Here is a 21,110-nt window from a genome sequence, read left to right on the forward strand (position 1 = left end):
GTCAAACACATGGCCTACAGGATACATGGGGACAACAACACTTTTGAGTGTGGCTCATACAAGATGAAAATATAGTTTCTATCTGATTTTAATATATTAAAGTATTAGGATGGATGACTGTGTGGTTGGATAGCTTGAAGCCTTCTAAGTCAATATATGGTCTACCAGTATATTTATATAATTCAATGCCTGGCCTATTTGTATTTGATTTTGAAACTACTACTCTACACCCAAAAATGCACAGATCCAAATTCTCTATCCCCTGGCTCTCTAGCATTTGCAAATTGTAGAAAACTAAGCAAATCCCTCAAAAGCTTCGAGCCTGTTAATTTATAGAGAGACTACAAATTATCGTACAGAGTGAACTATCATAGGGAGATGAGTTCCCTGTGACTAAAGAATTACTTAGGATAGTTTTGGGTTTTAACATGACTGAAATCAAAGTCAGTTACCAGCATATTTACAGAAATGTCTGACCTATATAGTTGACAAAATACCATTTTTGTTAATGGAAGCACATTTTGTGATCTTTTGTTCATTTTTCAAAGTGACTACTTAAAGCTAGTCCTACTTCCAATTCCCTTTCTTACCTACTTTTAATCACTGAATGCACAATTGCCTCAGTCAAATTGACCTTAGCTTAAAAAGGCCAAGATCTATTTTATCCAGGGCCGTCTCCAGCCATTCTGATCTAGATCTCGCCACTGGATCCAGATGGCTCAGGAAAGAAATTGAGGCTGGTGACTTTGCACAGCCCCCCCTCACTTAAATCCAATTCATTCAGATGTCATGATATCACTTCCCTGATTCATTGTCATCTTCAAGAATGAAGGACAAACAACAACTTCCAGTTCCACTGACCCTCATGAAGTTCCTTGTCTTAATATACTTCTATAATATGTTCCATTTCAATTTCAATTAAATACAATCTCACTTGCAATTATGAAATGCCCACTGCATGCTATCAGCAAGGAACTCTCCCTCATTTTATCTCTCAATATCTTCAGTTTACAGATGCATCTATTGATTTAAAAATCACACTATCTTTCATGAGAATTTTAAGTAATAGAAGATTTTAAAGAACCATAAAGTGTTAAAGATCATTTAAGTTATGAATTGCATAAAGATAAAATAAATAAAGCTGAAACTCATGCTATCAGCAAGGAGCTAACAATTAGGAAATGAAAGAATCATCAGTGACTAAATTAGGCTTCACTTTTCACATTAGGTGGGGAAAATGAGATCAAAGATGTTAAGATTGGAAATTATAAAGATCAACGTTCCTCCCCTAAAGAAGCCAAAGTCCGTACCAATAAAAGAGAGATGCCCAAAATGAGGCCCTGTTTCCTCCTGCAATGCATGCATGCTTCTATGCTGGCTCTTTTGTCAGTTACAAAAGAAATATTTGATTCACTAGAACTATCTTTTAATCACCAGGGACTAAAGCAGTGCATTTTATTCATAGTAGGTTCTTAATGGGGCAGCTAGGTGGTGCCATAGTGCATAAAGTGCTGCCCCTGAAGGGAAGGCAACTTGTCTTCCTGAGTTCAAATCCAGCCTCCAATACTTACTAGTTGTGTGATCTAGTTTCCTCCTCTATTAAATGAGTTGAAAAAGAAATGACAAACCAGCCTACTATCTTTGCCAAGAAAACCCCAAAATGGTGTCCCAAAGAGTCAGACATGACAGAAATGATTAAATAACAGCAGGCTCTTAATATATAATTGTATTGAATTTTCTTTCAACAAGCTTTCTTCTCTGAAGATGGTACATTATTTTAAAAAGTCCATGAGCCAGGCAACCACAGAGCTAACATCATTTGAGAGTCCTCTGAGGACAAATGTTAAGAAATGCATAATATAATTATTTGCTGGCCCCAGTTGTTTACTAATTTCAGGGAAGACCTCATAGCTACAATTTCTAGGCTAAAAAGTTTTTTTTTTTTTTTTAATAAAATAAAACCACATTATACCCTTAAAGCTAAGTGTAAAAAGTCTTCTTATGTATTAGTAAGTTTTTACGACCTACTTGAGTTGCAGAAACAACTAAAATGATGCAATTTAAACTGGTTTATCAAAGAAATTTTGATCTAAGCATAAAAGGTCATTTTTCTTTCGGATTCAAGATTTATCCTGTTTCAGAATTATCAATGCAGGTGAGCTATATTAGCATATCAGTCTTTTGAAAGAAGAGATTTTTTTTTCATCTTTCAACACAAAATTAGTTCTTTTAATTCTCTCTATATATTTATTACATGAATTTCTCCTTTTTCCCCAAATACATGCAGATAGTTTTTCACAGTTCACTTTTCCAAAGCCTCTTATTCTAAAAATTTCTCGATGTTCCTTCTCCCTTCTTTCCTTTGACAGCAAATAATCAGATATAGCTTAAACATGTACGATCCTTCTTAACATATTTCTATATTTGTCATCCTGCCCAAGTAAAACATATCAAAATGTCCTTTGTTTTTTTAATGGGAAGATGGGAGATGGCTATTAAGAAGTATTAGGAGAAAAAAAGACAAATGTTGGTTTATTTAAAAATAAAATTTAATATTAAAAAGTTTTATATACCTATTTCATATCAAACTCTATTATCCCCCATTTTATCTCCCTATGTCTTCAGCTTACAGATGAGTACATTTATTTATTTGAAAATCAAATTGTCTTTCATGAGAATTTTAAGTAATAGAAGATTTTAAAGAATCAAAATGTTAAAATAATTTTCCCTTATGAATCGCATACATAAAGATACAGCTATCCCATACTAAATAAAGCTGATATTCAAAATTAGGTCTTTTTGATTCTGTATTCACAGTACATAACATTCTTGTTTACCATTTTCTACCTATAATAAATTGCTATGTCTGCGAATAGAACAGATGATATATTAAGGAGATTACAATGAATTGTCATGTATTTAGTGAAAGAAACTGGGGGAGAAGGTCTGGGAGATGAAGAATAATGTTGGTGGGTTTTTGCTTATTGGTTTGTTTTGTTTTTTTTGTTTTGTTTTGCCCTGAGTTGTAATTTATTAATGTTGGGAGTTTGAGAGATCAAACTCCTTTTACCCAATGCAGATTTGCAAACTATTTTGCAGCTTGAGAGGCTGAGAGTCATTTTGTATACTAAGACAAAGGAAGGGCTTGAATCCATTTCAAGCTGACTCCAAGACCAGTTGTATTTTCACTTTCTCTAATGCTCATATCATATTATCTCAAGTAGGTATCATTGCAAATTAATTTAAAGAAAATTAATTGAAGATTTCCCCCTTCATGACATTCAGATTATCTGTACTTACTCTTTATATTTATTTTGTTGTTTTGTTGTGTTTTTTTTTCTCCTCAGCGGCGTCCCAGTAGATGGCCAGCTATGAAGTTTCGAAGAGGCTCTGGACATCCTGCATATGCTGAAGTTGAACCTGTTGGAGAAAAAGAAGGTTTTATTGTATCAGAGCAGTGTTAAAATTTCTAGGACAGAACACCAGTACTGGCTTACAGGTGTAAGACTTTAACTTTGCCTATATCTTTAAAAAAAAAAAAAAATTAAAAACAATGAAAAAAATAAAGGCGCCCTAAGCTGCTGTAGCCTGAACAAGGAACAATTCTGGATCAGCCTTGCCCAAGAAAACTGGGGAAGGGAATTTGCAAAAGCACCAGATTATGCTGTGCAGTAGTTTTCTTTATGAAATGACATACAGTTCACTTAGAACATCCTCAGCGGACTGGTCACAACTCTGACATGGCGTCATGCTGTTGGCTTAGGGGTAGGGTTGCATAAGAATCGAGGGAAGAAAAAAAGCTTTAGTTCACAAGGGTTCTATCACCTTTGGTTCATATGTTTTCTGGGGTCTCAAAGGTAATAGGTTTTGCAAATTGACAATGCTTTGTTTTCTTTTTTTTTTTTTATTAAGGAAAAGACAATAATATTTTAAGATGGTAGGACAAAACCAATTCATGCAGGCAAAATTACATGTTAAATAAGCAATTTTTAATCTTCAAAAATGAAAAATGGCAACAGACTTTTGGTTTCCAAGGTCTACTTTCAAGTGTTCAAACAAGTTCATTATTCTAAAGTGTGAAACATTTTCTCAAAAAAGATTAAACTGTGTCTCCCACTTTTTAGGAGTTATAGGTTATAAAGGCAATACCAGTTGTAGGTTAACCTTTGGCATAGAAGCTCTGCTTCTTTGTGCCTTTGACAAGACATACCTTTTATTTCAGAATGTCAAATTTGGATTTTTTTTTTTTTTTGAAAAAATGTTGCTTGCATGGTCTACTTTTGAAATGAAATGAAGGCAAACAATGTTCGTGGCTAAGAGGAAAAGAAACAGGAAGAGTTTCTCAGGCATTTTGTGAAGCAAAATTATTGAGGGATTTCAAACAAATACATGTGGGTTTAATTTTAATTTTTTTGCCAGGTCAGTACTAATGACCTGTTTCATTGTTGATTCTTGCCTAAGAAGCCATTCAATTTCCAGCACATATCCCCAGAAATTTAAAAAAAAAGGAAAATGTTTCAGAACCCTGCTGATTCATACAGTAATTTTGTTTAAAGCACATAGTAGTTGCATAAATATAAATATATATATATATATATAAATATATTTTTGTTTATAGCTAACACAAGGCAGGCTCTTGTGACTGTTAAGACTGCATTTTGTCATCTGGACAAAGAAAATGGATTGCATTATTGCATAATTCCATTGAGTTGTAAAATAATCCTTAATATTAGAATATTTTTATGTCCCATTGGGGAAAGTGGTTCATTCAGTTGCAGTGCCATACGTTTTCCTGCCTACATGAGCCACTCTTCCACTCACATCAACCCTTTCCTTCCCAAATTAGGTTAAGAAGACATTAAAAGCTCCTTAAATGGGGTCACCAGTTATGTTGGCCTAGTTGGACTAACCACAATCCAGATTGTGAACATCCCCACTAGAAAAGGAATTTTAAACATTCTTTGAGGAGGAAAAGGGTTAATATACACTGAACTTCTAAAATTGAAATTTAAAAACTGTGTGTATAATTCCATTGCCATCTTGACTTATGAACCCTTTGCATTCTGTACAAAGTGATTCCTGTTAAGGTACGGTGTTCAACATTTGCAGGTTCAGGTCTCAAGTAGCACGCATATATATTGTAAGTAGCACCTTACTAACATTTTAGAATGTATAGAGAGTGTCTGAATTCAGTGACTTCAATCCACTAATAAATCATGATTCTCTTTAATAACTGTCTTCATGAAGTAAACCAGTACTGTTTTTTTGTATAGCACAGTTTGCTTTTTTTTTTTTTTTAAGTTATCCAACATGGCATTTAACCCTTTTTCCCCCCATAAGTTATGTAACAGTCTTCTTAAAGAATTGAGAAGCAAGTTAAAATGAAGGTTAAGATGACCATCTTATAGCCATATGCCTTCTCATTTTATATGAACTGTTCCAACACATGCCTTGTGGGGTAGATTTAGTTATGTAGCAATAACCAAATGACTTGCCATTTAACTGGTGCAACTGGTACACTAAGAATATTTAATTATCATGTAGACAACCTCCTTTTGGGATGAGATGCTGTGCTCTGGTTGGTTTTTACAGCAAAATTTGTCTTCCAATGGCAGTAATTGACAAATAATTCTGTTATGCATGTATAAAAGTGTGATTTCCTGTATGTTAGTGGAGGAAATAGAAGATACCATCCTTTGTATGCATTGTGAGAATTGATAATTCTGTGAAAAATGTTCACAACTGTAATCTGAATTACTCAGTTTGACTAAATATGAAATATTCAAGGCAACCTTAGAATACAAACACACCAGAATTTGAAGGAGGCTATGGGAAGAATTCCTCTCAGGTCAGATTGAAGATTTTTTTATGGCAAACTTACCTGACATCTTTCTTTTTTCATGCAATTTGCTTTCTATTCTATATCCCTACTCTGTGCTTTGATTCCTCTTTACAACCAAAGGAAAACTCACTAGTGTCTTAGAATATAAAATGAAAATTGGACTTCCTGTCTAGAGAGTGTAACTGTTTAAATAATATGAATTAATAACTTGATATGTATTTTGACATACATATCTAATAGCCATATAAGTTACAACGGATGAAAAGAAAAGAACATCAAGAAAAAAAATACCAATAAAGAAAATTAAGTTGAAATGTTACTTGGCTATACTGTATTACCATAGGATATAGTAAGAGCTGATGCTGTGGATCTCAAACTAAGGGCTACTGAGCCTGGCATATTACTTAACTGTTGATATCAGGACTTCTTAAGTGGAAGCTGAGCAATTGTTTCTGGATTACTATAAAGCTTAATTACTATACTATAAAGTTAATTATCTAATTCCTTTGGACCTGTTTCCTCCTAATGAATATGGAGATGACTTTTTTTGATTATTAAAATAGATTAAAAAGATAAATGTGGATAAGATGAAAAATACTTATATAAAACTTTCTCAGCCCCTTTTTCATTTGAATGAGTGAATTATTACAATTTAAGACTTGTAAAAAATCATAGATATTCTATAGATGTTCTGAGTAAGAATCAAACAAGACTAGTTTCCATATTCCATAAAATCTTTAATTTACTTGCTTGTTGATATAAAATACTGTACTAGTTCTGTATAACCTAAGATTTCATCTTTATTATCCAAAACAGTTCCCTTATGTTATAACTGAAACAGAGAAGGCCAAGAAAAGGAAAGTATTCTCCCATATTTAGCTATGGCCTAGAGGAGGGCATGGAACCTAGGCATTCTGATGCCCAGTTCCAGTCATTTTAATTACATTTCATCATCTACCAATTCTGAAGTAGCTAAGCTCAAACCAATTTCATTAGGCAGACAGTTCATCTCAAATTTTACTGCATTTGTTTCATTGTATTCCCTATTGTATCATGCAGCAACTCTCTTGCCATATTATTCTATGGCATTTTTATAAATGAGTTCGTTTTTTTTATGTCTACTTGACAAGATAATCAGGTATTGCCTAACGTAGTTTCCTAGATTTTTTGATCTCTTCATTTCTGAAAATGACTTTTAAAAATTTCTTTAGGATATAGTAGTAATCTATCTTGATATTAGGCCCTTTTTTCACTCTCTGTTTTTTTTTTGCCATCAGTAGCTTAAGGAGATAAAGAGTTTTTTTTGTTCACTTTGACCTCTATCCCTACCATGAACAGGAATTGCCATTGGATGGTGAACTAGACTCATTTTTTTTTTAAAGTAGGATAATTAGTTGCATTGCATGTGGGAAATTTCAAGGTCTTTTAGTGACTTGAAGTTTTAATTTGAAACAAAAAATCCATCTATTTTAACATTGATATTTTTATGGTCATGATATATACCTATGAGTCATGAAATCTCTCATTTCCTGAAGGAGTTATCTTATGGATCATTCAGTGAGCAACAGTAGAATTCGTAATGGGTTCTGATAGATTGCAATATATCTTTAATGGAAAACTACATGGGAATGAGCGTAAAAGATAATGGAAATAAGTATGTCCATAAAAGGAAGTGAGTCTGTCAAGTAAGGTGGAAAGTAAACAATTAGACTCTCCTATTGCTTCTATAGTATCTATAACATGTGAGGGGTTGATCCCTATGCAAAAATATAAGTCAGGACACGGACAGGAACTACAAAGGATAAAAAGGTATAAATAAATTGTGATCAACAACTTTGGAGGAAATGTCTAACAGATTTATCTAACTCCCTAAGAATTCTCTTTAAAAAAAAAAAAGAGTAATGGACAGCCTCTTAGCCTAAAATATGTGAGAATTTAGTGATTTGAATATTGAAAATAGTGCTATCTGGTGAAATAATTTGCTACAAAACACTTTACTTTATACTTCTCTGAAGCATGGTTTTATTTAAACAACTAATAATAGTCTTCAAGGAAAATAATGCAGTATATCACTATTGGAAAATTCCAAGAGAGTGAGCATAAATTATAATGGAAATATGTATGTCCAGAAAAGGAAGTGAGTCTATCAAGTAAGGTGCAAGAAAAACAATTAGTCCTAATTGCCTTTATGGTATCTATGACATGTGACGGATTAACTACTATGCAAAAATATATGGCAGGACAAAGACAGGACCTACAAAGGTTAAAAAGGTATGTGATCAACAACTTTGCAGGAAATACCCAACAGATATGTCTAACTACCTAAGAATTCTCTAAAAAGGAATAATAGAGAGCCTCCTTGCCTACAATATTTAAGCATTTAGAGATCTGAGTATTGAAAATATCTGGCAAAATTATTTGCTACAAAACACTTCTTTGTACTTCTCTAAAGCATAGTTTTACTTATCTAAGAGTAGTCTTTGAGGGAAATGATGCAAGTTATGCAGAGATGATCCTGAAAATGACTTGATTGGACTTTCTATTTGTAAAAGTATCGTATTAAACACTGTGATAAGCTTATTTTGGTAAAGAAACAATTCTGTCGTGGAAAGAGCAATGACTACGGAGTTTATTTTCCAAACCTCACTTGGTCACTGAATAAATGTGTGAGCCAAGGCATCACTTAGTTCTTGGAACATTAGTTTCCTCATCTGCACAGTGAGGACTATAAAAATCTGCCTACCTCAGTAGTTTGTGATGCAGAAGAAAAGAGCAAAGAGTCTGGAGTTAGAGGGCCCTAGTTCAAAATCTGCTTCTGATGCTTACTACCTATATAATAACCTTTAGCAAATTGCACAACCTAACTGGGTTTCCTTTTCCTTATTGGTTGATTGGAAGACTCCAAGGTTTCTTCCAATTCTATTCTTATAATGCTAGAGTTGTTATGAAGCTCAAATTGGATAAAGCATGTGAAAATTTCCTGTGAATAACAATGTGTAGCACACATATGAGGAGATGACAATATTTTATTCTCATTAAAAGATTATTCTCATTGTTCTCCTCCAACTTAATTTCATCTCTAATTGTAATTAGTGGCAACCAACTTCAAGCCTTCATTGGGTTCTTTATTTCAATGGGGCAAGTTATTGGATTATAATTACTTCTTGGTGCCCTAATGATGTCCAATTTATTAAATGTTTTGTTCAGCTGTTGCTGAAAAGAAATCTAAAAATCTAGTCTGCTCTGTGTAAGTAGTTTACTACTTTCCTTGTTTCTAATCACAATCCTTTGTGAGGCTTTTAAACTGTGTGCAACTTGTAATTATAAGCAATCTTCTTTGACCAGATGTCAAACAAGTTAGATTGTTAGTATCATGTGGAACATCAAGATCAATTTTTCCAACTCTAAGCAGCTTATTGTTTATTTTGAACCATAGATTTGGATATTTTTATGAAAAATAAAATGTGATAGATTGGCTGTCATTTCATCTTTATTTCCATTGATAGAATAACTACATTTTCTATGTCAATTTAAATTGTAACTAGTGTAGTATCATGAGGTATGGAACTGGCAGGAACTTTAAAGATTAAATACAACCATGTTACTTTGAGCATAAGAAAACTGAGATCACAGAGTGAATATTGAATTCTTCCTTTAATTCTAGTGACCTTTTTGTCACTCAACCACAGGTTTTCCTTTTAACTTGTAAGTGTTTTTCACAGTTGCCAAAGAAGTTTTAGATAGCTATTTATTTGAATCTTGGTCTTTTGAGAAAGAACATTTTTCATTTTTTTTTCCATCAATGTTCCTCTCATGTCTTCTCAAATTTTATTAGCTTTAGTTTTCTTTAAAAATTCCAGAAGTAAAGCAGTTTTGGTAGTTTTTAGGAATGTGAATTATACCCTGAAGATCAATAAAAGAACTAGTAGCTGAAGAATAAAACTTTTACTTTCACAGGTACTCTCTCCCTGATTTTTGTTTGTACTTTTAACTCAGCCCCTTTATTAGTAGATTTTATAGTGTCAAGTTATTGGTGTTCAAGGTACCATTGCAGTCAATGCTGCCTTTCCAAAATGATGACTCAAATTCTAAAACATTATCTATTTTATATATATATATATATATATATCACTTTATTATTACTATATCCTATCATACAAAATGGTAGGATCCAAAATGTAGGATCCTACATGACCTTATCTTCACTTCCAGCTTTAGAAAGAATGTACTTGTGGTTTTTACTGTTACCTTTTTGAAAAGGTATTGAGGTCTTCCTTTAAAGGTACTTTTCTAGGCTTGATTTACTTTGCTAAATCAGAGGATGAAGTAGGTAAAGCCATATGGCAGTCTGTTGTTGCTGATGTAATGACTGAGCCTAGACATAAACACTTCTCATCATATAGATTTGTTCTCCTTGATAAAGACCTTATTTTCACATATCCTTCTTCATGGGCAATTGTACACTATACCCATTGAAGATTTCCTCAATACCCGTTATCATTTTTTCCACTTGGTCCTTAGCCTCTGATTTTGTAATCTGCATGAAATTAGGATTGGCCTTGTTGACTTGAGTTTGATTTTATTCAGCAGTAGAACAAAGGAAAAAAAAATCATTGCAGATCTCTCCCTCAAAATGTTACTTTATAGTTTTCCTTCTTTCTTTCTTTTTTTTTTTTAATGAAAGAAATGCCCTGGGTTAATTATTCTGCAGATAGATAGTCAAGAATAGTTGGAGTTTACGCTAATTTGACACTGACCTTTTCCAGAAGTGTTTTCAATTGCCTTGACCATTTAAGCGAGAACACTGACCCTCAGGATTAGAATGCTTAAAGCAGGCCATCGTGTTACTGATAATTATTTCATTTGTGTACTGTACTATCCATGGTTTGGTTTGGTTTTTACCCTACTCCATCCAACAACTCTCTCTATTCTTACTATCATTAAATATGATGATTATCAACTAACATGGGAATGAAAGAAAATCTATTAAATATACCATGATGGATTTTTGGAAATTTTCTGAAATTAAAAAAAAACAATATGTAAAAGGACAAATAACTACCTATATGTGATTGTAACATTACATAACTCTACAAAGAGACATTTCATCCTACTATAATTCATCCTCAGCCCCCCCCCCAAAAAAAAATCAAAAACAAAAGAAAAAGAAATTATTTGATTCTCATTTAGAGACTTTACCTCTTTTCCCTAAATATCTAGACTTATTCACTGAACAATGGCTTTAAAAATCAATGGAGTCATGCATAAAAACTTTCTGACTTTAAAATGATATCTATTCATTTTTGCCAATGTTGGTTTACATAAAAATACCTCAGTGATCCCCACCATTCCTTTAGAGCAGTGATTTTTTAAAATGGTGTCTTCTTTTTAATGACTATACTTATAATTAATGAATAAATCAAGAAGCATTTAAGTGCCTACTATGTGTCATGTAATGTGCAAAATGTTGGGAATGCAAAACAATAGCTTTCCATGAGTGAAGTGTCAATAAAGAATTATGCAGCCCATATTTAAAATAGTATTTTATATTTCTATAGGATTTGGAGATCTGCAAAGTGCTCTGTATGGCTCTTTTGGTCCCCACAATCCAATGAAGTAGGTGCTATCATTATTCCCATTCTCCAGATGATGAAATAAAAGTCCCAAATAAACACAAAAAGAAAAGTTAGTAGTGAGATCTAAGGTCTTCCTGACTCAAATTCTAACACTTTATCTATTATGTGATAGATGTTAATTTATTACTATATTAATATTTCAACTAAATTACCTCCTATCCAGCCCATTAAATTCCATTATAAACCCTATATCATTGCCCCTTCTATGTGAGGGAAGGGAAATGTAAGTGAGTAACAGGGTCTTAATTATAATTAATAAAACTCCTAAAGCCCTATCCATTAGTCTTCCCAACTTCAGTGCAGTGGGCAAAGGGGCAGCTGGAACCACGTTAAAGAATGGGAAATTTAAGAGAAGCTGAAGCATAAATTGTGTGGTCCAGAGGATATCAGTCTATTCATGTCTCCACAAAATAAGAGAGTAGCCAGAAGGATTGGCCTCCAGTATGGGCCCCATATAGATGAATCCCCAAGTCTGCCAAACTAGGTAATTAAGTTGGTTTGAGTCTGATATCTAACCAAGAATGGATTCCCTCTCTTCACTGCTTATTATTTAATAAGGACAGATTTTTTTCTTTCATTTCATGTCACAGGACAGTGTAAGCCAGAAAGAATTTTCCTGAAGGGAGAGATGCTACTCTGGGGAGTGCCACTCTGGGAAGGACTCACATTTTATAGACTTTGACTTGCTTCAGAAATGTCTTTGTGGGGATCACATAGTCTATAGTGCAGTAATCTTTACATAGAGAATGATAGGGGAAATCCAATTTAATATATTTTTAGCTCAAAATCAAGTCTTTTCAGGTACTTTCATTTGACAGTACTGAAAATGACAAAAGGTGAAATTAGGTCTTCCTTGCTAAAAGGCATTCCAATCAATTAAGGGAGTATAATGGAATCTCTTCTAACAGTCATTACATTTATACTGGAACATGTGCACAAGGGGCCTGGTTAGAGAGAGAGAAGTTTTTTTTCACTGACTTCTAAGAGGGAAAAACAGAGCACTCTCTCTCTCACTTGTCTGAATTGGGGGAAGCACTTGGCTAGCACCTTGGAAAACTACTATTTTCAAGGCAAAAGAGAGGAGGAAAAAAAAAAAAAGACAGGCTTTCTACTTTGCCAATTGGAATCATGGGAAAATTTACTGCCAGGAATTTACAACTGTTTCTGGTAATTCTGTCTGTAGGCATTTGAATATTACAGTGCAAAGGAATAAAACTCCAACACTCCACAGGCTGCCTGTCCTTGCATATCAGTTGTCCTGGAGTAGAATATATTCCTACTGTATTTCTAAGTATAAGTGCTACTTTTGTCTAGATCAGAAAGTCAGTTGGTCACCTAATGTTCAACAAAGTGCCTATTATGGGCCAAACACAACAATAAACTCACTACATGGCTTCTAAAAGAGAATAGGATGGGAGAGGAAATTTGAGTCAAAAGTTTATCAAAATGAAGAAACCCAGAGAGGGGATGATGGAAACACGGCCATTGAGTTTTTCACTGTTTCCATAGGCACTGTGTCTCATCTCAAGGACCTTGTCTTTCAGGGGAATGTCGGGTTTCAAAACTTTCTAGAACAAAACTTGCAGAAATGAACAATTTGAACTTGTACCAGTACTTTGGACACCATTCCCATTTTCCCTGTCCTGGAAATGGAAATGTTTCATTCTTCAGTAACAAATAATTGTTGATTTTGCTATTCTTGAGTTACCTGAGCCTGCAAATGTAAAACCATTGTGTCTGAATTTGCACTAATGATGTTTGATTGCAAAAGAGGTGTGACATACAGGAGCCCTCTACTTAAATACAAGAATATATGCAGATGTCACATTTTTCTATAAATTCCTGATTGTTTTTAACTATAAGATTTCATGTGTCTAAGTTTGAATGTATTCCAATACAAGATATTGATTTGCCACCTTTCCCCCCCCGGGGATTTCCGTATTGTTGCAATAATTCATTATATTCTTTTCCCATACAGCTTTTTGGAACTGACTTTCTTTGCATTTTTAATTTTGGTTGTGCTGACAGTATGTTGAGAATCATTTATTGATAGCAAATATATACGAAAGCCAGCATATTGATTGGGAAGGAGGCAGAATTCATATTCAGAGGCCTAGAAACTAGTGATGATCAAATATTCCTTTTATTTCTTTGTTGATTGCTATTTTCACAATTAATTTTGTTCTTCACTTTCAGCTGATGTCAGCAAAATTGGGATTTTAGAAGGGGAGAAGGGAGCAATTTCTGTAACACTACTGTCAAGTTTGACTACATATTAAACAATAAAAGTGGTTTTGTTTTAATTTTTTAAACACCTTTATCCATATCTGTCAGAGCTTTTATTTAGGAATAAAAAATTGACATTTATATAGCACTTAAATGATTGAAAAATATCATCAAATAACCATCATACTATATCATTTTATCTTCTATTTTATACCTTAAGTCAATCTAGTTAAATCACACCATCATTAAAACTAGACTGGAAGAGACCCCATGCAACATCAGGCAGTGAACAGAAAACTTGATTTGGAGAAAGAAGCACTGGATTCAAATCCAATCTCCGCCACTTACAAATTGTGCAAAACATTTTACCTCTATTTGCTTCAGTTGCCTCAATTGTTTTATGGGGATAATAAAAGTACCTATCTTAGAGAGTCATTGTGATGATCAAGTGAAATAATATTTAAAATATGCTTACTTCTTGGCACATCCTAAATGCTACAAATATGCAGTATTGTTGTTCTTATGAAACCGGAAACAGAAGCCCAGGAATATTGAAAAGTTTGCCTAAGACTTTTGAGATAGCCAACATGAGAAATAGATTTTGAATCCAAGTCACTTGGCTCTAAAGTCAATGCTCATTCCACCATATTAAAATTCTTCCATTATTCTCAACCATTTTTAGATGTTGAAATTGAAGGGGAGAAAGGTTAAATGACTTGCCTAGGACCACTCAGATAAATAGTTTTAGAAATGAGATTTCCAACCGAGTCTACCTGATCATAAGTTAAGTATTCTTGTCCCTCCACTGTGATGTGTTTATTAAGAAAAACAATCATCTCATCATTGCTCCTCTGAATAAGTCATTACTTTTCAAACTATTTATGTGCTTTTGTATACGTGTTCTTTTCTTAAACAATCATTCCATCTCTTTCAGAGAACAATGCTAGTTAAATAGGAATCACTTGCTAGCACTAAGGGTCAAGTGAACAAGCAGAAGCTACAGCCAAAGAATAAGACACAACACTACACAGTGAATTGTTCTCAACTGATATCCCCCTTGCTCAAATTCAATTTGATGGTGATTTAAAAAAAAAAAAAAAAACAACTTTGAGCTCAAAAGAAACAACAAATTTTATGGGGGGTTGGTTATAAGTTTTTAAAAATTGGTATTTGTATGACAATGTTCTAAGGAAGTTCAAGCCATCAGATTGTCTAAATTGAGCTGTTTGGTTGAAAAGACAGAAATCAATAACAGCTCTCTATGGCTCCTCCACACTTCCATCCCTTTTAATAAAAGGTAAGGATTATAAGAGTTTCCCTCACAGGATATTTTGAAAGAACCAATATGTTAATATCTCTATACTGTGTAAATCCTCAGGAAACCAGTTGTTTTGGATTCCAATTGTTCTTCCTCCTTGTAAAATCTATCACCACTTCAATGCCACTTCACACATGCACACACACACACACACACACACACACACACACACACAAACACACACACACATGTACTCACTACATACACAAATAGCAAAAATAAATAAATGGCAATTTTTGAGTACAGAACATGAAACTCTTTGGAATACTAGTCAATTAACCAAGTACATTTATTTAGTATTCTGGGCAATCTGATTTTGATCTTTTATCTTAACTATCAGTTGTTTTCAATGTACCAATTTACCTTGATTTTTCACAATAAATCATAGAAGCTGTTTTTAATTATGCGGATTTTCTTCGTATAGTAAAAGGTGAAAAACAACAAAAAATTATATTTTCCTCCCACCTTCATACATAAATCCAAAGAGAAAAAAATATTAAGTCTGGATGATTCAAAATAACAATTCCCTAATATTGTTTGAGCTACTATGTTGTAAATTATCCAGAATATTGTCTAGAATTTGCTTGAGTGGGAAAAGAAAACTGACAATGACTAATCTTCCTCTTAAATTGGAAGCAAAAGCTTCATCTATGAAAGTAAAGAATATGTTCTTGCCCAGTGTCACACAGCAAGGAAGTATTAAGTGTCTAAAGCCAGATTTTGACTCAGATTTTCTAGACTTCAAGGAGGGTATTCTATCCATTAAGCCACCTAGCTGCCCCAAGAATATAATATATATATATATATATATATATATATATATTTTAAGTCACATAAAACCTAGTAATACAAAGCATGTTCCTCTGGAACTTTCCTTCTATTACTTTAATATTTCAACTAAGCTTCATTTTTTCTTCTAGTTATGTTAATTCCTGAGCCTCTACATGTCACTCTATAAATGAGATATAGTAGTCAAAATCAGATGAAATTTATATGGTACTTTCAATACAACAAAGGCAGTGTGATTTAACATTACCCAAAATGCATGGCTTCAAATACTTTCCCAGTTATTTATGAATTTTGTGAGCCTGATCATATAAATTGCCTCCATATGCCTTACCAAACATTTTGGGACTAATCTTCTGAGAGTTCTTGATTATGTGTGATGAACAGACTTTGGCAAACAAGAAAAGCCAATGAACCCCTTCTCAAGATAAAATGTTTAAATACTTGGCAAAAAAAAAATGCCTTGTCAGTTGTTACTGATGAGTAGTTCTTAATTCCAAACCTTCCTGACCCTACTTGGGAATTTCTTGGCAAAGAAAGTGGAGTTATTTGCCATTTTTCCGGCTCATTTTATAGATTTTAATGTATTGATTTTATAGATGAGAAAATTGAGACAAATAAGATTAAGTGATTTGCCCAGAGTTGCACAGCTTATACATATCTGAGGCGAGATTTGAACTCATGAAAAGGTGTCTTCCTGAGTCTAAGACAAGGACTCTATCACTGTACCAGCAAAATGCACCAAATTTCAATTATAGATTAACAAAAATGATATATCATTTTCCCATTGAACTTCCTAGACCACCTGAAATATACCCATGAATCATGAACCCCAAGTTATGAACCTTATGCTATCACAGGCAATTTTATGCCAGTCATGCTGACAAAAAATGACAGATCATTTCAATTAGGTATACTAATCATTTGATTCTCACAAAAACATACCCATTTTACAGATGAAGAAACAAAAGCTAAGAGAATTTAAGTGAGTTTTGCAAAGTATACTATCTTGAGAGTGACAGAACTGGAACTTGAATAATGGAACTTTGTCTTGATGACTAACTACTCTGAATCATCATCCTTGTTACAGTTAATAAGAAATCTAGGCTTCATCTCCTATGAAAAGCTCAAGTCCAAGTATCTTGACCAGTTAATCTGTGTTGATCTTTTTTCCCCAAAAAATAGCATTCAGTTTAAAACAATTTTAAAAATTTAACACAATACAAATATATTGGATTTCTGAATTTTTTCTAGTGGTAGATATTTGAACTCTATCAAAGTATTTTAATTACTTCTCATGGCCTGGCAGTAACATTGGCTCCTTGAAGACTACACCACTGCTGTCTTCGGCAGACCCCAGCCTGATGAGTGTTCCAGCTCTGGTCTCAACAATGCACTTGTCAACTGAGGTCTGGCCTTTCTCAGTTAGAGAGGAACATCATTTTGATTACACATTGTTGAATTTTGCAGACATACAAAGTCAGTGACCAGTTATTATGATCAGCTTACTAATTAATATTGAAGGGCTGATATGAGTAGAAAAAATACTCATATTAAAGAAATAATGAATCCTTGAAATGCAAGATGTGAAATGGTATGCATGGCCTTATTCAACTTATATTCTGCAAATTCTAGCTATAACAATAAAATAATAAAATAAATAAGAAATATAGACAAAACAGACAAAAATTTTCTATTTGGAGATGATAGAATGTTTTACTTAAATTAATCAAAGAAATTTATATCTTCAAAGTAGCAGGGCTTAATCCTCCCATATCTCTAATAATACCAATAGATTTGCTCTATATCATTGGCAAAAGTAAGTCTTTTGACAGAAAAATTAATTCGAGTCAAAATAGCCACAAAAATATATAAAATAATTTGAAGTCAACAAACAAATTCAGAACTTAAATACAAAACTGAACAATTCTCTCTGGGGGAAATATATATGTATATGTGTTGGAGGTGTATAAATACAAAAATGAAGAGAGATACTGATTATCATGTTGCCTATGGTGATATTAGAAAACTGATATCACCTACATTAATTTGTATTTTAATATGATACCATTCAAACTATCATGGATTTTCTTTGTAGAATCAGGCAAAATAGTAACAAATATTATCAAGAGGATCAAAAGGTCAGGACTATCAGGGAAAAATTTTGAAGCAGACATTGAAACTGTGTAGCATTACAATTTGCAAACTGTAATATACAGCAGTAACCATCAAGATGTAATGAATTAAATATGTCCAAAAGCAATTAAACATCTCAAAGAGCTTGAAGTTCAATAAACTGAGCATCTTCACTTCAGCCAGTGTAAAGCATAAAAATAATTTTATTCCGACCAACAGAAAATTTATTATGTGGATATTTTTACCAGATCAATAAATTCATATTTCCCATTCCAACCCCCAAACTATGTTGATCTTTGCATTAAAGATGAATATATGACATCAGAAAGTACTCTGTAATGTCTTTGTTATGGAGGATATTAAAGTATTGCTTAAAAGAATAGTAGACACTCCAAAGGCTGAAAAATTATGCTAAGACAGAAGAAATTTCTAACAAGTTTTAGGACATTGGAAAGTAAATGAACATAAAACAGGGAAGCAAAATAAGACAAATGACCACAGAAACTGGGTGAGCTTCATAATAGATCTGAAACTCATCCATAAAGAGTGAAGACTCTATTGGAGCTCCGTACCACTATGTTATAATTCAAAAAATCATGTGGAGAACCCATAGTTCTCATCAAAAGACAGAACACCAATACTGTTAGAAAAGGAAGGAAGGGATAAATTGTGTTGTCCAATAAAGAATGCTGAATTTTAAGTCAAATAATCTAGGTTTGAGTTTATTATAATGAATTCTTTGCACTGGATTAGTCAAGTAAGACAGAAGTGTCAAACATGTCCATGACTTTCAATATTCTCAAGTGTGAGTACAGCCAAACAGGAGCAAAATATACAATAAAGCATATTGACCTTACATTTTAAAACTAAGTCAATATACAATCCACAAGGATTCTCTTGGACAGACAAGGTCCCAATTTCTAGAGAAATTAAAGCAAATGTTCAGAAGGGATATTAAAATTATTTTAAGGACATTCAAGAAAGATAGAGAAAAATAAGAAAATAAATGAAAGATAAGGGAAAATATATAAAAAGAATCAATAGCTTGGGGGGAAGTAAATATATATTATTGAAGAAAATAACTGCTTGAAAAATAAGAATAAGCTATAAAATACTAAGACAAAATTCAAAAACTGAAAAAATAAATGAAAAATTTCAAGTATTTCATAGGAAAAAAAACTGGCATGGAAAACAAATCAAGAAGAGATAATTTGAGAATCATCAGATTACCTGAACTTTACAAACAAAAGATTCTAGATATCATTTAAAGAAATAATAAAATGAAAAGTAAAAATTTAAATAATACATTGATTATCTCCCTAAAAGAAAGCTTAAAATAAAAGCTCCCAGGAATATTTTATCTTAAATCTATAGTTCACAGGATAAGGAAAAATACCATAAACAATATGAAAATAGAATTCATGTACCAATGTTCCATAGTCACAATCAAAAGGGATTTATACTTGTAAAGGAGTAAAGAATTTAAAATGATATTCTCAAAGGGAAAGGATTTAAGTCTTTAACCAAGAACAAGTTATAAAGCAATATTTATTATAATCCTAAATGGAAAAAAAAAGACCTTTAACAAAATAAAAACCTCCAAGCATTATGAAATGACAAGAGGATGAAGTGACAATACAAGAGGAAAATGATATACAATTACAGTAGTCCAGAAAAGCATAAAAAAGATAATCATTAACATAAAACAAAGGACTAAACAAGATTAAGTTATTTACATTATTTATATTCTTACATTAAGAGATGATACATGATTTCTCTCTAAAAAGGAATTTAGAATTCTCAGTGAATATAGAAACCTAATTATACAGAGTCTAGAGTGATTTTGTTATGTTTGATGAGTTCCTAAGAATAAAAGCATAAAACATAGGAGCAAATACAGAGGCGGGGGAAGAAAAGGAAGAATATGGAAAACTTTCACATAAATGAGTGTGTAAATAGTAGCCTATATAATAAAAGGATACATGTAAGGGAAAGCAGTGGACACTTGAACCTTATTCTCATTCAAACTTGTCAAAGGAGAAAAGCATGCACAAATTGATCTGGTACTAAAAAATATAACACCTAGTAGATTAAGAAGAAGAAAAAAAAAGTTACGAGGAAGAAGGAGGAATAAGGAAGACAAGAAAATAATTGAGAGATTAGTCAAAATCAAAGCAAATTCTTAAAGAGGAAGGGGAGAAGGGAAGAAAAAATTTAAGAAGACAGGATTAGAGTGGGGAACAAAATTAATTCTCATAATGAGATTTATGAATGAAAATTTTTGAAAATGGAAGAGGAAAGCAAGGAAAATAGAATCTTAAAAATATTTTTCTTTGTAAGAAACATTCTTAAAAGGGAAAAAAAGTTCAGAGTTAAAATAAGAAACTTCCTTTAGGTTTTATTTTCAATTTTAAAAGGTCATGAAATAGAAATCATAATCTCACAAAAGTATGGGAAAATTAAAAGTGATAATCTTCATTTGATTAAAAGGCATCATAGTGAATTAGTACCAATACCAAATAGATATTTATCACATGGCAAAGCATCTAAATTCACTTTTTAAAAAGTTAAATAACAGCCACAAAGAAATAGAAAAAGGATTACAATACTAAAGGACTAAAATTTATCTCTTTCAGACTTAGATAATCTAATAATAAATGAACAAAAAGGAATGAAGAATCTGTATAGAATTTTAGGAGAGTTAGATGTGAACTATCTTTGGAGAATATTGACTAATAAGTAAGTGAGTAGCATACTTATTTCTCAGGTGTGTATGATACTTTAAAAAAAAACATAAAAACATCAAAAACAAATCCATAAAAATGCATCTTTTAATAGACATAATGAAATAACATTGCATTCAATAAAGGATTTTTGAAGTAAATATTAAAAAGTGGAAACTAAATTTAACTTTATAAAAAAGCTCAGCCAAATTACAAATTACAAAAAAAAAAAATCAATTATCTCAGTAAAGATAATTATAGCATACTAAAATGTATGTGGTGAAGGCAGGAAAAATTTAAATCTTTAAACATTTTTATTCATAAAAGAGAAAAGGACAGATCTATTAATTGGGCATGCAAACAAAAAAAGGCAAAAAAAATAAAAATTCACCAATTAAATGACAGATTAGAAATCCTAAATAATATAGTAGAAGCTAATAAAA

General features: G+C 32.4%; 1 protein-coding gene and 1 long non-coding RNA gene across 4 annotated transcripts in view; one reads left to right on the top strand and one right to left on the bottom strand.

Annotated features, from left to right (window-relative positions):
* The window catches only part of PLXDC2 (plexin domain containing 2), a 463,969-nt gene extending 460,052 nt beyond the window's left edge, over window positions 1-3,917 (top strand). For both annotated transcript variants that reach the window (XM_074266811.1, XM_074266812.1), the window contains exon 14: window positions 3,348-3,917. In XM_074266811.1, coding sequence (XP_074122912.1) covers window positions 3,348-3,464 — 117 coding nt within the window. In that variant the 3' untranslated portion in view covers window positions 3,465-3,917. The remainder of the gene's footprint in view (window positions 1-3,347) is intronic.
* The window catches only part of LOC141542423 (uncharacterized), a 123,885-nt gene that overhangs the window by 54,787 nt on the left and 47,988 nt on the right, over window positions 1-21,110 (bottom strand). For both annotated transcript variants that reach the window (XR_012482147.1, XR_012482146.1), the window contains exon 3: window positions 3,301-3,420. This is a non-coding gene — a long non-coding RNA (uncharacterized LOC141542423). The remainder of the gene's footprint in view (window positions 1-3,300; window positions 3,421-21,110) is intronic.

The sequence above is a fragment of the Sminthopsis crassicaudata genome, chromosome 5 (assembly GCF_048593235.1).
Source record: "Sminthopsis crassicaudata isolate SCR6 chromosome 5, ASM4859323v1, whole genome shotgun sequence".
NCBI classification, from domain to species: Eukaryota; Metazoa; Chordata; class Mammalia; order Dasyuromorphia; family Dasyuridae; genus Sminthopsis; species Sminthopsis crassicaudata.